We start from the raw sequence: 14,665 nt of genomic DNA on the forward strand, positions 1-14,665 counted from the left end.
TTTTTCATTGAGTTTTATTTTTACTCTGAGAAAGAAAAGAAGTAAAGTGTCTTAAGATTTATATATTTTAAGAATGTAGCTGGGAAGAACAATGTCCATATAGCTACAGATATGTAGATAGGTGTTTCTTCTTCATGCCCGTGGATGTTGGGGTGTTGTTTGTGTGTTTGGCTTTTGAGACAGTCTTACACTGAAGACCAACATGACCTGAAACTCAGTGCATAGCCTAGCTAGCCTCCCTTCAAACTCATGAATCCTCGTGCTTCCAACTGCCAGGGGTTGGAATTACAGGTGTGAGCTACCATGCCTTAATCTAGGAGGAATACTAAACTTATTTTCCTCAGTTAACTGGGCTGTGTAGAGGTTTTCTGCATGTAAAATCTCTTAGGAAATTTTAGATGTGTTGATTTCCTGCCATCTTAGAGAAAGCTCGTGGGACTGCTGCTGGAGAGGCCGTGGATCGCCCCTGGAAGGCAGTTTGACATCTTGTAAAAGAAAGGCACATTCTGAGCTTGGGATGTTGGCGACTACAAGTGCCTAAAATACACAGTTGACTCGTCTTTATGAGGCTTTGTAGGAAGGTGGCTTTCATTCAAAGCTTGAGTGAGTTTAACCTGCATTTTCTGATTTTCTCGATTTTCAAGTGCAGTTTCCAGGAGAGTTTTAGTGCTGTCTTTGATTTTGTGTTTGCCCTGAGCCTTTGCAGTTCATAGCACATGGTCTGGGGCTTCAGGCCTGGTCCTGCGGGTGTGTAGGTGCCGCCGACTCTGGAGCTGTGCCTGTGTCTCCAGTATCTGTCAGAGTTCCTCAAGCCTGACTTGGTGTCTTTGCCACTTGCCTTGTGGCTAGAGAATGCTTCCTTCGTTTGTCTGTTTGTTTTTTACTTGGGGTGGGGGAGGACAGGATCTTTCTTTGTAAACAGACTTGTCAGGTGCAGCTTGAGCTCAGGATTGTTCTGTTGTAGCCTCCGAGTGTTGTGATCATAGGCTACCATCACCCGCTCAGAAGGAAGTCCACGCGTCCTACTCTTGTTCCCTCTGATCAGGAACTGGCTCCTGTAGTTGTGCTCTTGGCCAGTGAAGCACTGTAAGAAGGACACTCAGAACACTGCCACAGGCTGAGCTGCTCCCATTCTGTGTTTTAGCAAGCCTTGGGTGGCCAGCATTGCTAGGACACATTGTTTCTCTGCAAACTACCCTGGCCAACACTAGCAAGCCAGAGGTGGCGCCCTGCGCTGACACTGCAGTCTTTGCTGTTCTGCCCAAGTTTGTTGGTTCCCTTGTGAGCCGGGATGGTTTGAATCTTCAGTAGGAATTACGATTCTATACTGAGGTTGGGATGTTGGGGGTTGGCCTGGTGTTATTTATTCTGATGTTAATAACTGGCCCTCAAGATCTTGTCCCTGCTCAGAAGAGCACCTTCTCATGTAAACCTATTCTTGTTGTGTAAACCTGCTAAGTCATTATACCTGATTGGTTCATTAAACATCCTGTATCTGGGCAGGGCAGAGGTAGGCATGGTCAAGGTTCTTGGGCGTTTGGGTTCAAGAGAGAATCATGGGAATTAGACGGGAAGAGAGGAGGAAGGAGGACGCTATGATGGTTTAGCATGGAGAAGAAATCACATGGGCCTGGAGGAAGGACAAAAATAATGGCGTGAAAAGGCCCAGGTGAAGAATACAAGCAAGTACCATGGGGTTATGGATGGAAGATGGTTTAGATAAAGATGGTTAAGGAGGATGGCATTGGTTGGGACTGGGAGGTGGATGGTGAGGTTACTGAGACAGCCTGGCTCAAGGTAAATAAGACAATTATAAAATCTAACAGGTATCTGTGTCTTATTATTTGTGATAGCAGGTTAGATAATATCGCCATAATAATCTTAGGGCTAATAATAAACATTATATAGTCCAACAGTTCAATTTTTATTTACTATATTAGGAACTAGAATGGATTGTACTAGAGTGAAATTCTAAGTTTTATTAGCTATTTGCACATGCTGGATACCTGATCATTGTTTGGATGAGCTGGGGGATAATTCAAACCACCTCTCTGTCTCCACCCTGTGAGGAAGCCATGGTGCACCTTCATTGCACACCCAGTGAGTTCTGAGGGAGGGGGTGGCAGTGTCGCTGGTTGGGTGGGGTGTACAGACAGGCTGGTACACAGTTGCTCACCTCAGCATCATCTACTCCTCAGCATCTTAAGTTAATGGAGGGAGGACAGGCTGGGAGAGCAGCTATGAACGCTTTTGAAAGCGCTTTTCGGGATGATAAAATTAAAGCCACTAGAGGCATAAGGAGTGGATAAAATGGCCATCCTTATTTCAGAGCAGCGCTTAGCCACAGAGCCAGGGCCTCCATCTCTGTGGTACAGACACAGACCTCTAACTCTCTGGTTAGATGCCACTGTCTTGCCATGTTTATGTGTGAAGAACCTACAAAGTTGTTTTTTGAGGGAAGAGTGTTTTCCCTGGTCACTTTGTTCAGAACCTGTGAGACCTCTGTACTTGTGGGAACCAGGACACCCAACCTACAAGTTGCAAATACAGGATGGAGCGGCTGTGGGCACACGGGAAGTTAACAGCTTGGAGTACAGAAGAAAACCAATTTGAAATCAGTAGATTGTCCTTCAGCATGCTTCAAGGAGTTTTCAAAACGGTTTAAAGGGCGCCCCACTTCCCTGCTACACGTGTGCCTAAAACGGCCTCAGCTTTCTGTGGTGTTCATTATACTCTACCTATGAGTGTAATTCAGTTTGTCTTGGGGTTGGGGAAGTGTGCAGTGTGTGTAGGTCTTTTCTCCAATGCTGCTCTGCACGTGGGCTTCTGGCTGACCCGTCTCTGCCTCCCATCTCATCGTGGGGTGCTGGGCTCTGGATGTCAGCCACCACATCCGGCCCTTTTAGTAAAAACATGAGTACCAGGCCTGTGTAACTGGTACTTTTACCTGCTGAGCCAGCTTCCTGGCCCACATTCTACACTTGCAGTGAACATACCAACCATCTCACAACTGTTGTGTAAATCAGCGCCCTCACTTTGTGCTGGAGTTTTCATATTTTTGAGATTTTGCAAGTGAAGCAGTTTTAGAGCAGAGGGTTTGACAACCACAGAAACTTTAGTTTCTTTTTAGCAATCTATTTCCACCTTATATATTAAAATTTTAATCTAGGAATAATTGTTTTTCAAGGCCATTAAAAAGGCAGCCAGCATTGTTCTTTCTGACAGTTGTGAGGCGTGATACTGGTTTAAAGCCCGTGAAACAGTTCAGCGAATGCCTAGTCCACCTGCACTCCCAGCCCCAGCCGCTAGGAAGTTCTTTTTTGTATCTTACCTCCATGCCAGAGTCTTTGTTGTAGATCAGAGTCACCCAGGAGAACCAGGCACGGTAGCCTATGATGTCAACCTCACATTAATCAGCTCCTGCCTGGCAGGAAGCCGTTTTGGAGTGTTTCAAGCCGAATTGTTGGATTTAAAACTTAATTTTCTCCCTCTGGGAGAAAGCTCATCACTCTACAGTCCTCATCCGCAGCCACTCCGGTCAAGAGCCCACACAGTGGCCTTTAGATTCTTGCACCTAGGTTCTCGTGTGGTGGACAGTCTGCTTAGGCCTCTTAGGATTTAAAACTGGACTGTTTTCTGAGACCGTGTGCCAAAGGTGTGGCTGCTGGACAAGGCTTCAGGGACGTGGCTGGTCTGATGGCACTGGACTTCCCAGCAGAGTAACCTGCTCCTGGAGTGCTGACCTGACAGTGTTATTTGGAGGTTGGGCCTCCTGACGGAGGGCGTGGGTCGCTGGAGGCGTGTGCTGCCAAGGCTGCCTTGGCCTCAGCCCCTCTGCCTCTACTGCCGGGGCTCCAGGAAGTGAGAGCTTTGCTTCACCATGCACTCCCGCCAGGTTTGCTTTATTTTGGAGCCATAAGCAAGGAAGCTGGCCAGCCTAGACTGGAGACGACAAACCACGAGCCGAAGCGAAGTGTCCCTCCCTTGTGTGACGTCAGATATTTTGTAACAGTGATGAAAACTAGTGTAAGGCCTGGTGCCTTTTGAATATGGAGTTGGTTGTGCCTGGGAAAGAACCAGGGAGAGGAAGGAAGGTGGCTGTGGCAGGGGTGGTGACGGAGGAAGGATGGGAGAAGAAATGAGGAATGACAGGAGGCTCCGCGGCACGGGCAGGAGTACGACCAGCAGTGTCTGTGCCTGTGGTGCGTCCTGGAGGAGCCAGTGAGCCCAGAGAGAGGAGAAAGGAAGCTGGCTTCATCCCCACAGGTCTCCCCCCTCAACCCCGCTCACCACATGCAGCCGAAGCCAGGTTGGTCACTGTCTGCCTGTCAACCACCTGGCTCTGTGAACAGGGACGTCAAAGCAGCAAAGCTGATCGGTCCTGCTCTTGGAGAACTAGTGAGCGCAGTGAAGGGCCCACCGGGTCTGTCTCATAGAGTACCTGAAAGTTTCCACCCAGGGGCTTGCGACTGCAGAGGTGGCATGCCCCAGTGACAGGGGTCCCTGGCAACTATAGGCCAATTTTACCTTGTGTCCCAAAGTGGCTCCTTCTCTTCTCCCCACCCGCAGAGCCCCCGTCTTCTAGGTCAGAAGACCCAGTGCCTATCTGGTGTCTGAAACCCTTACCCTGCGCCCCTGCCACCCCCCGGTGGGAAACCAGCAAGCTTGCCTCGGTGGGCTAGACTGCGCGGGGCAGCACTCTAGGCTGGCCCAGGTTAAAAGTGTCCTTGCAAACTGCCCAGCCCACCGCAGCAAAACTTCCCTGGGCATTAGAAGGAGCCTGCAGGGAGACAGCATGGCTCCAGTGTGGCGCTCCTAACAGGCTTGTTCTCCGGGGTGGCTGGGTTCGCACCCTCCGCCTGCTCACAGGGAGGGTAAGGTCTCTTTTCATAGTTAGTCCACGCACACGAGTTCTCTGTCAGATGTTAGGACGTTTAAAATGATTGAAGTATGTAACATGTCTCCACATAGGGTGCCTCCCTATTCAGACCTAATGTGGGCCGTGGTGACTGCCGTGCCCATCGCTGTGACACTGGCTTAGAGTAACAGCGTCCACACCTGGAAAGTGTGGCATGCAGGTGGCACATCCCAAATGAGTGGCTGATCTCTTATTTTGGTCTTGAGCAGGTAAAATCGTAATAAAACTAAGTAATCAAGGCTACTTACTGTATACTTCAGAGCAACATCTACCGTCACTGTGCCGGTAGAGAAAGCAGCTTTAGAGCTTTAGATTATTTTTAACCGTGTGTGGCAGGCTCTCCGCATCTGGGCCAGTACAGCCCTCATTTATGCTGCTTCTGTGGCCCGACTGGTTGATGGGTAGGCCGAGGCCCCACACGGAGGGCTGATTACTTGAACATGCCTGATCAAGCAAGACATTCAGCTGTTACTGAACGGCCAGTGAGATGCTGTGTGAGCATTCTGAACGGAGAATTCGTGTGACCTGTTGTGGAGACCGGAAGGATATGTGCAAAGGCTTATATTTGACGGCAGACCTGCGGACCTTCCCTCTTTGTTTCCCTAAGGGTTCTGGGAACACACACCCTGGCTAACATTTCTAAGATCACTCTTCTGAAGGTGACAGTGGCTCTTTGTGGCTCTCTGTGTGGTGAAACAGCTTCCCCAGGAGTTGTGTCTCCTGAGGGTTGCTGAGTGAGGAGATGGTGAGAGCGAAATTTGACCTGTAGACCCTTGGATAACTCACATGTCCAGAAGACTTCCAAGACTCGTGCCTGGCCTCCAGGGTCTGGCCCAGCCTTTAGCAGGGCATGGTAGGTCTGTGGAGACCGTGGGTGGCTACACACAAGTCCTTCCCTGCACCAAGCACTGTCCTGCAAGCCAGCCTGTTTTCCCATCATCCTCTCTGCTCTTGAGATTTGTACCACTGAGGTGTTTATGTCGGCTGACAAATAGTAAAAATGTCACCATCCAGGGCAGATCACTGAACTGTCTGTCAGTTCTCTCACCTGTTCTCTTCAATCAGAATTCTCCTGTTTGAAAACAGTGTATGTTTGTACTTCGATGCTACATAAGGACGTCGTCCAGCACGGCTTCGCAGTGTGCACGCACTTCACAGCTTACACACAGTGCTGGACGGAACCTGGTCTCTCAGTTACATGGACAGTAGCTCAGGAGTTAGTGTCTGTTTCCTCTCTGCTCATCATGGAGTGGAGGCTGTGATTTGCTGTGAGCACTGTGGGCGGAGGCAGGCTGGGAAGGTCTGTGGTGCAGGTCTTTGGAGTCCCACGGAAGTGACGCGAAGCTGCTGAGATAGGTCCGTATCTGGCACGTGGCGGGAGGGATAGTGTGTGTTGCCACGCGCACCGCTAGCCTCAGGACTTGAAGTGCCATGTCCTGAAAGCTCTGCAGTTCTTCCTCAGGTGTGCTCTGAGAGCGTTGCTTAAACCAGGGTCCCCATGCCTGCTTCACACACTGCATTTCAGGTTCTCACCAACCCTCCAGAAACGTCTGAACACCATTGTCTTGGGTGTAGGCTCCCTGTAGTCAAATAACAGTAAGCTGCTTTTGTCCGAATGGTGTCAGAGGGGCAAATACTGGCAAGGCCTTGGGACTAATCTGCTGTCGTTAGCAAAGAGCAAGGTCTCAGGCAGGAATTAGCAGCTGTAGCCTTGGACTTGGCTCATTATGAAGCATCCTGAATGGGGACACCTCAGCTTCCTCCAGGAACAAGCAGGTTGAGCTGGAGTTTCTGGCTGTTCTAAACCAGCAGATTTGTTTGTGGCTTTGAACACTATTTCTTCTAAAGTTGAGCGTGGCTGGGCTTGCATTTCCCAGGCTCCTTCAGCGAGAGGTCTGAGCAATGAAGGGAGAGGCTGGGGCTGTCATCTGCTGTTACGTGACATTGGATGAAGTGCTCTCCTGGCTTCCAGCAGCGTAATTAATATTGGCTTAGGTAATTTGTGAAGTGCCTTCTGCTTACAAGGAGTCTTTATTTCTCAAACAAAAGCTGGTTTGGAAGGGTAAATCGGCTCCCCTGAATGTGAAAGGTGAAGCAAGTGCTGAGCAGGTAGTTTCCCGCAACCCTAAGTACAGTGTCTTGAAGGTGTCCCCCGTCAACCAAAGAACAAATGTCTCTGTTTAATGTATGACTGTGTCGGGAAAAAATGCAACCCCAGTAGGTGACCAAAGAGAGAAGCGACTTTCAGGGATTTGAAAGCCCACGAGTGTTTAGTATTTGCTGTCTCAGCGTTAACAAGGTCACCTTGCTAATACATGTTAATTTTGAAAGTTTAATTGACCTCTCGAATTTTAATATCAACCTTTTTTGGTGTGTTTAGAGGTTGGAGCAGTCACGGAAGAGACCGAAGCCTGTGATTGGTGGAGCCTGGGTGCTGTCCTCTTTGAACTTCTCACTGGCAAGGTATGCAATGACCCAGACACCTGGCGCTCTCACCCAGATGCCGCCCAGCTCCAGGCTGAGCGTGTGCGCCTTGCCTGCAGGTGTCAGCTCAGGCACCGGGAACATTTCAGGGTCAGAAGCAGCCAGAGAAATTTATCAAGATTCTGGTCTAAAATTGTGCAATATTGAATACATTGACTGCAAGCCTCTGTCGCTCACAGTGAGAGCCGGCTCTTCCTCATTCCTGTCTGTGACACAGCTCTGGCAGAACCACATCTGTGGAGGTTGTGCAGGCATGAGGCAGAGTCCTCCTGGCTCCTTAAGGGTCTTGTCTAAAGCCAGGAGGACTTCATCTTTTAGAAGTTAGTGTTGGCGTAAAGCTAACATCTTCCCCCAACACTGTCCCTGTCCCTGTCTGTTCTAGCGTGGGGCAGAGAGTGCACTCTCTCTGATTAGTAACCTTCAAGCGTGATGCTTGAGGTTGATAGACCTTAGCAGAGTTCTGTGGCTGGTGCCTTCTGGGAAGAAACCAGAGGAGACGCATCGGCCCACTTCTGTTCGGTGTGTGACCTGCAGTGTAAGCCTGCTTCGAGGTAGATGGTGACTGAAGTTTGCGCCTACACTGCAAAGTGTAGCCCTACACACACTGAAGCCCTCCCATGAACACACTCTGCGCTAGAAAGATTTTTAAGAACGTTGGTTGCTTCAAAGCTATCTGTCCCTCTTTGGGGTTTGTGCGTAATTTAAGGTCTTCTGTGATGACCCGGGCTCTCAACAGTGAAGGAGAAGGGACGATTGTGCAAGCCTGTGGTGTGAGCGTGGTGGCTGTCTGCTGCTTTGTGTAGATCTCTGTGGGCTCGCAGCCCTCAGGCTGATCTGCCACGGTGACACTCTTGTTGGCTCTGCCTCTAGTTGCTGTCAGGCCTCTGCACTGCTGCCTGTGTGGCCTGTGGCAGAAGCAGCTGTGGCGTGGTTTGGGATAAGAACTGTGCCTGCTTGACTGTTTCAGACTCTGGTGGAGTGCCACCCAGCAGGGATAAATACGCACACCACTTTGAACATGCCAGACTGTGTTTCTGAAGAGGCTCGCTCGCTCATTCAACAGGTAACTGAACTGACCTCCTGGCTAAGCACCCTGGCCTTGCAGACTGTAGGTCCACTGCACCAGCACTGTCAGGAAGGTATTTTGGGCAGGAGGGGCTCATGAGCAGTCGAGTTCAGATGAACATGGCGTGTTGGTAGACCCAGAGAAGGGTGGAGACTTGTTTCTACTAATCTTGTCTTAACTTTAGTCAGTTACTGGGCCTTTGACATCGCTCAGTTATGGGCTTAGATGTGGGGAAGGCAGCGCAGGGGCCTCAACAGTGACAAGAGGCTGACAGGGTGAAGGATGAATCTAGAGTCGCAGTGGCTTTCTCATGGACGCTGTTGTCATGAGCAGAGGGCGGGAGAACACAGCTCTTCTGCAATGTGAGTGAAAGTATTGGAGATGGGTAGTTTGCCCAACTCTGTGAACTATAAAGAAATGTTGTCGTGGAGGCATGTGCTTCAGTTGCCAGGGTGCAGGACTGGGCCACAGTGGGAGAGAATTCCTGCCTGTTACTGAGTTAGGACTATTCTGAAGTAGATTGTGACAAATTAAGTTGTGTAGTTTCTACAGCAACTACTCAAAGAACCCCTGGGACATTCTAAGTTCCTGTTCATGCACACCTTACAAAACATTATTAACATGCCTGGAAAAGCAACCGGGACAACTTAGAGTTCAGATACAATCAGGTTAGAGAGGAGGGTTAAGGAGAGGTGAGGACCACTCATGGTCACCCCGAGGACTAGAGCGATGATAAGCATCAGCAAAAGGGACTTAGAGCAGAGCTTGCTGAAGACTGACGACCTCTCAGAAGGATAAAGGCCAACACAGGAAAGTGTAACTAGTAACAACCCCAAGGAACATAAAAAATGAAATAAAAGAAAAAAACAGTTAAGCAAAGTCCTCCCTATCTCATCTTGGTAGTTATAGAAACCAGCAGGCTACAGAGGACACGTGTGATCATACAGGTGGAAGGCTTGACGGTGGCTGCAGGGTGCACACAACACACGAGCGTGTAAGGCAGCTTTCCAGATCACCGTGTACTGTGTTCAGATAAAGCTCCAGGATTAGAAAGGCTGAAACCCAGCCTCTGACCACAACAGAGGAACTGTCAGTCAGTAACAGACAACAGGCAGGTCAGAGGTTCAAGGTCATCCTTGGCTTCACAGAAGTTCTAGGCCAGCCTGGGCTGTAGGAGATCCTGTCTTAAAAAGCAACCCAAAACAAAAAGCCTCCCCCACTCCCAACTCTGAAAGAGTCAGCTAAATCCACAGATTTTTGGGGATTAAACGGCACACTGACTACTGTGTAGCTTATGGTCAAAGAAGAACTCGTAAGAAAAGTCGAAGCTCAGAGGAAACAGAATGGAAGTGGAAACGCAGCTTATCAAGAAGGCTGTGCCAGTTGTTGCAGCCTTTACACGACTGTCTCAGGGTCCAAGCTTACACCTTAAGACACTGAGAAGAACTGGGCATGGGAACACACACTCATGATCCCAGCACTTGGCAAGCTGAGGCAGGAGGATTACCATGAGTTCAAGGCTAGTCAGGGCTCTAGAATGAGTCCCTACTAAAAAAATTAATAAATAAATACAGAAAGAATCTATCCAAATAAAGTAAATCCCAAGGAAACTGAAGAAGCAGAAACCGTGAGAGAGAACAGGGAGGAGAGTAAAAGGTAAATCCTACCTTGAAAAGATCTGTGAGCCAGGGACCTGTCGGGCTGCAGTGGACACAAAGGCTGAGGCACCTGCGCCATCCAGACAGTTCTTCACGCCGGCCTAAGCTAGCCAGTCAGGTCGTGTTGCGATCCTCAGAACAGCCATGTGCCATGTCCAAGTGCTTGGACATCAGTGAGTACTCAAACCACAGTGTCGCTCCCTTACTTCGCACTACAGTGTACTCAGAGTAGCCCACAGGCCTTTGTGGAAGAGCTAAAGCTGTTCAGCTATAAAGAAAACACAAGAAAACACTCATGGCCTTGGGCTACACAGAGCTCATTAGATATGACACCAAAAGCGTGATCCATAAAAGGAACACTGATAAAGTAGACTTCAGTAAAATTAAAAACATAAGCACTTCAAAGATATGAAGAAAGTGAAAACAAGCCACAGGCTGCAGAAAGACGCTTGCTAGCCGCTGTCTGCTTGTATTCAGAATGAATAAAGCTCACCCAGCAAGACAGACAGCTTAGTTTAAAAATGGGTGGACAGAAAGCCATTGCAGCAGAGGCTACATGAGTGGCCGCCAGGGTACGGCCATGCTCAGTGATGTCAGTCACCAGGGAGTCTGAACAAAACCACCACGAGAGGCCAGCAGCCCTCTAGAGGGGCTTTCAGGAAAGAGCAGAAGTTGCTGAGGGGGAAAGCCCAGAGCTCTCTCACTGCTGACGGGGGTGTGGACAGGTACAGCCCCTCAGGGAAAGTCTGCCAGTTTCTTAGTGAGTTAAACACAAACCTGCTCAGTGACCCAGCAGTACTGATCCTAGGAATGACTTCAACTGAAAACGAACTGACTCTTAGCAGCCGTGCCAGTCCTTATAGAACTGGGAACTTGAAGGCCCGTTAGTGAGTGGGTAGATTAATAGCATGCAGTAGAATCACTATGGAATAGTGATCAGAAGGGGGCCGGCGCCTGCCTCCGATGGTGGGGCCCACAGGCGCCATGCTCCCTGAGGGAAAGCACGGAGGCTCCCTTAGCACTGCGCCCAGCAGATGCCTCGGAAGGACAGGTTCCTGTCAGCGGCTGCCTGGGGCTGAGCTAGTGGGGCGACTCAGATGTCACAGAGCAGCCTGCAGGGTCTTCAGAGGGGTCTAGGCTGGACTGGGTCTTACACAAGGTAAGCTGGTCAAAGAATGTTGGCTCGTAGCTTGCAGCAGATCTTCATATAGTGTAGAAATTGTCCCTCCGTAAAGCTGCTGACACAACGTTTGAGCTCTCCAGGGTGTACAGGGCCTTTGTAGGGCTGTAAAAATTGCTTCTGTTTCTTTAAAGATATTTTTTGTGTATTTATTTAATGTATATGAGTGTTCTATCTGCATGTACACCTGCACGCCAGAAGAGGGCATCAGATCACATTATAGATAGTTGTCAGCCACTATCCATGTGGTTGCTGGGAATTGAACTCAGGACCTCTGGGAAAGCAGTCAATGCTCTTAACCTCTGAGCCATCTCTCCAGCCCTGCTTCTGGTTTTTACTATTAAAAATCTGATTGTCTGTGACATTATTTGCTTATTTTATATAAAATTCATAATTCCGAAGAAATGCCATACACTGGATCAAATGACCTCATCAGCCTCAGCAGCCATTCCAGAGACAGTGGTTTGGGGGACACAGCTTTGAGCACGTGCAGCCCTGATGTGCTGTAGTCGTTAAGGAACTGGAAGTTTTGTGGCTCTCCCAGGCTTCTGAGTCGGGAAGGAAGTAGCATCCCTCTTGACCCCGATACACTTCTGAGGAAAGCCTGGGTGTCCCAGGGCTAAGCTAGCAGACGCTGAAGAGCTTTCACACAGTTAGGATGCTCTCCAGCCCACAGCCAGACAGCCGCTCGGCTGCTGTCGGCCCGCTTATCACTCAGTCGAATTCTGAAGCTCCCCCTCCCACAGGCTCCGTTTTTCTCCCGCTGCTGCTGTGTTTCTGTCACTTACAGAATCTTGTGTTTCAGCTCTTGCAGTTCAATCCGATGGAGCGCCTGGGAGCCGGAGTGGCGGGTGTGGAAGACATCAAGTCTCACCCATTTTTCACCCCCGTGGATTGGGCAGAGCTGACAAGATGAACATCACATGGAGTGTTCTGACAGGACAGAGCCCTCGAGAAGGCTCTCTGGGGGTGGCTAACCTTCAGGCACGCCATGGCCCTGGACAAGGACCTGAGAGGAAGTGATGGGGCAGGAGGCTAATAGATTCACTTACACTTGCTGTCTGGACAAGAGACTAGCCAACCTTGCCAGCAGCTGCTGTGAACACAGCTTCCGAGATATGAGGTAACTTACATTCAGGGTTGCGGTGTTGCAGTCGGACTGAAAGGATAAGCCATGTGAAATACTCTGCCAGGGGACTGTAAATGTAAGGAAGGACCTTGGTGGCAGCTCATGGTGCTTCTGCTAAACAAGGCTGGTTTACACGATTCGGTCGATATTTGCTGAGTAACACACTAAATGTGCTCTCTGAACAGTGTCACGAGTGGGCTGACAAAATGAAGAGGAGTGCCCAGAAGGGCCCAGGTTATCCCTGAGGAAAAACACTCTTGCCAGCTTTGAGCTTGCTGGTTGATGCTGCTAATAGCGAGGGGCTCATGGGAACACGTCTGTCCTCCAGCCTCTCTCTCTGTCTCTCTCTGTCTCTCTCTCTCTCCTGCTCCATCTCCTGCATTCCCTGCTTATTCTCTTGGAGTCTGTGTTCCCTACTCTGTTACCACACATGCAGCCAAAAAGGGAAGGGGTGTTTATTTCCCCGAACTGTCAGCTGTACAAGACTAAGAAATCATGATGTAAAATAAATGTGGTTAAGCATTGTATGACTTCTTCATTTAATAGCTTAAGATTTAAAGGTTCATTTTGAAGGGGCTTTTTCCCCCTCCTGTCCCTTCTCTTGTGGAATGTAGACAGTTTGTCCTGCTATGTCCTAGTATGTTCACATTTTTTTTTGGAGTGGAGTGGGGCTGGTGTACCAGGAGCTGTAGACTGTCATACATACGGAGATGCCCTGTTCCACGACTCAGTGATGCTCAGAGCCGCGCTCCTGCTGCTGGGGTTGAGAATCGTGTGTTCGCATGTCTCCAATGTCACTGATGCTGCTCCTTCACCTTGCTGAGGTGGTGCCGCCGCCGCCAAGGTGTTTGCCAAGAATTACAGGTGCTTTACAAGTGCTACTGCCTGATTGTCAACCTCCATTCAGAGATGACAGAATAAGGCACTGCTTACGAGCAAGAGGCCGCCAGAAATTATTGGAATTTCTGTTCCTTCGTTGTTGTCATTGTGTTTTGTTTGTGTTTGTTGTAGCAGAGATTAGACTCAGCACCTTGTGCCTGCATGCTAGGCAAATGCTGTTCCATTGAGCTTCTCTCCAGCCCCTCAACTTTTCTGTCCTAATCCATGTGCTTTTGGGTGTGTTAAGGCCACCGGGTCCCAAGAACGTCTCAGCATCCATCCACCGACTGCCCGCTCTCCCATCAAGATAAGCAGCAGCAGAAGTGTGTACTGGGACACAGGAGATGTGCAAGCATTTTCCCCTTTCCATTCTTTGACCCCCTTTTCCCTTATAACCTGAAACCAGCTGAAGGGCTGTGACAACGCCGGGTCGGGATATAGCAGGTCACCAAGATCAGACCTCAGTCAAGATGACATCAGTCCCTGGAGCTGGCTTTGGCTCCCCATCCCCGGCCTTATGACAGGAAGTCATGCAGGTGAGACAGGGACTTCCTGTGGGGGCGGTAGGAAGTCTGTGAGCACTCAGCTTGTCAGTGCGGAACTTCCTCCCAGAAGTGCCCTGTGACACAAGAGTAGGGCCGACCAGCAGGCTCGAAGGCCCTGCCCTTCGGTGTGATTTGCACCCTTGGACTCAAAGGACAGTAACACAAACAAACGGTTGCCATGCCAGTCTCCCACAGCTGTAGTTTTCTCTCCTCGTGTTTGATTGGAGCGTGTACTGAGTGTGCACACAGCGTTTGTGTTGGACATAAATTATTTTAGAAGTAAACACGGGGTAATGGCTATGGTTCCTCCGTGCAGGGGTCCATGCTTGAGGCTCCGGTGTGGCCTCTGCTGTAGTTCCTCTCCTCTTGGCTCAAGCACAGGGGAGGAAGATGGGTCAAAATCACACAAGAAATCGCCACTCAGTAGTTCTCATCTGTTTTTTTTTTTTTTTTTTTTTTACCAGAATAAAAATAAAATTTGCCATTTTAGTCATTTTGGATGTGTGTGTGCTCGCATGTGCACTTGTGTGGGGGTCAGAGGTCAACACTGGCTATCTGCCATAGTTAGGGTTTCTTTCAGTGCAATGAAACACCATGACGAAAAGGCAAGCTGGGGAGGAAAGGCTTATCAGTCATTGAGAAAATGCCCTACAGGCCTGCCTACAGCCTGACCTTAGGGAGGCATTTTCTCAACGAGGCTCCCTCCTCTCAGACGACTCTAGCTTGTGTCAAGTTGACATAAAGCTAGCCAGCACAGCGTCTCTCCACTGTATGCATGTATGTATGTATGTATGTATGTATGTATG

At 49.4% G+C, this 14,665-nt stretch overlaps 1 protein-coding gene across 5 annotated transcripts in view; it reads left to right on the forward strand.

Moving 5' to 3' along the window:
• Positions 1 to 12,956, forward strand: part of Rps6kc1 (ribosomal protein S6 kinase C1) — a 126,046-nt gene extending 113,090 nt beyond the window's left edge. For all 5 annotated transcript variants that reach the window (XM_055609157.1, XM_055609158.1, XM_055609159.1 and 2 more), the window contains 3 exons: positions 7,299 to 7,381; positions 8,370 to 8,465; positions 12,112 to 12,956. In XM_055609157.1, coding sequence (XP_055465132.1) covers positions 7,299 to 7,381; positions 8,370 to 8,465; positions 12,112 to 12,222 — 290 coding nt within the window. In that variant the 3' untranslated portion in view covers positions 12,223 to 12,956. The remainder of the gene's footprint in view (positions 1 to 7,298; positions 7,382 to 8,369; positions 8,466 to 12,111) is intronic.
• The last annotated feature ends 1,709 nt before the right edge of the window (positions 12,957 to 14,665 follow it).

This window comes from Psammomys obesus, unplaced genomic scaffold (assembly GCF_907164565.1).
Source record: "Psammomys obesus unplaced genomic scaffold, mPsaObe1.curated_primary_1811, whole genome shotgun sequence".
Classification (NCBI taxonomy): Eukaryota; Metazoa; Chordata; class Mammalia; order Rodentia; family Muridae; genus Psammomys; species Psammomys obesus.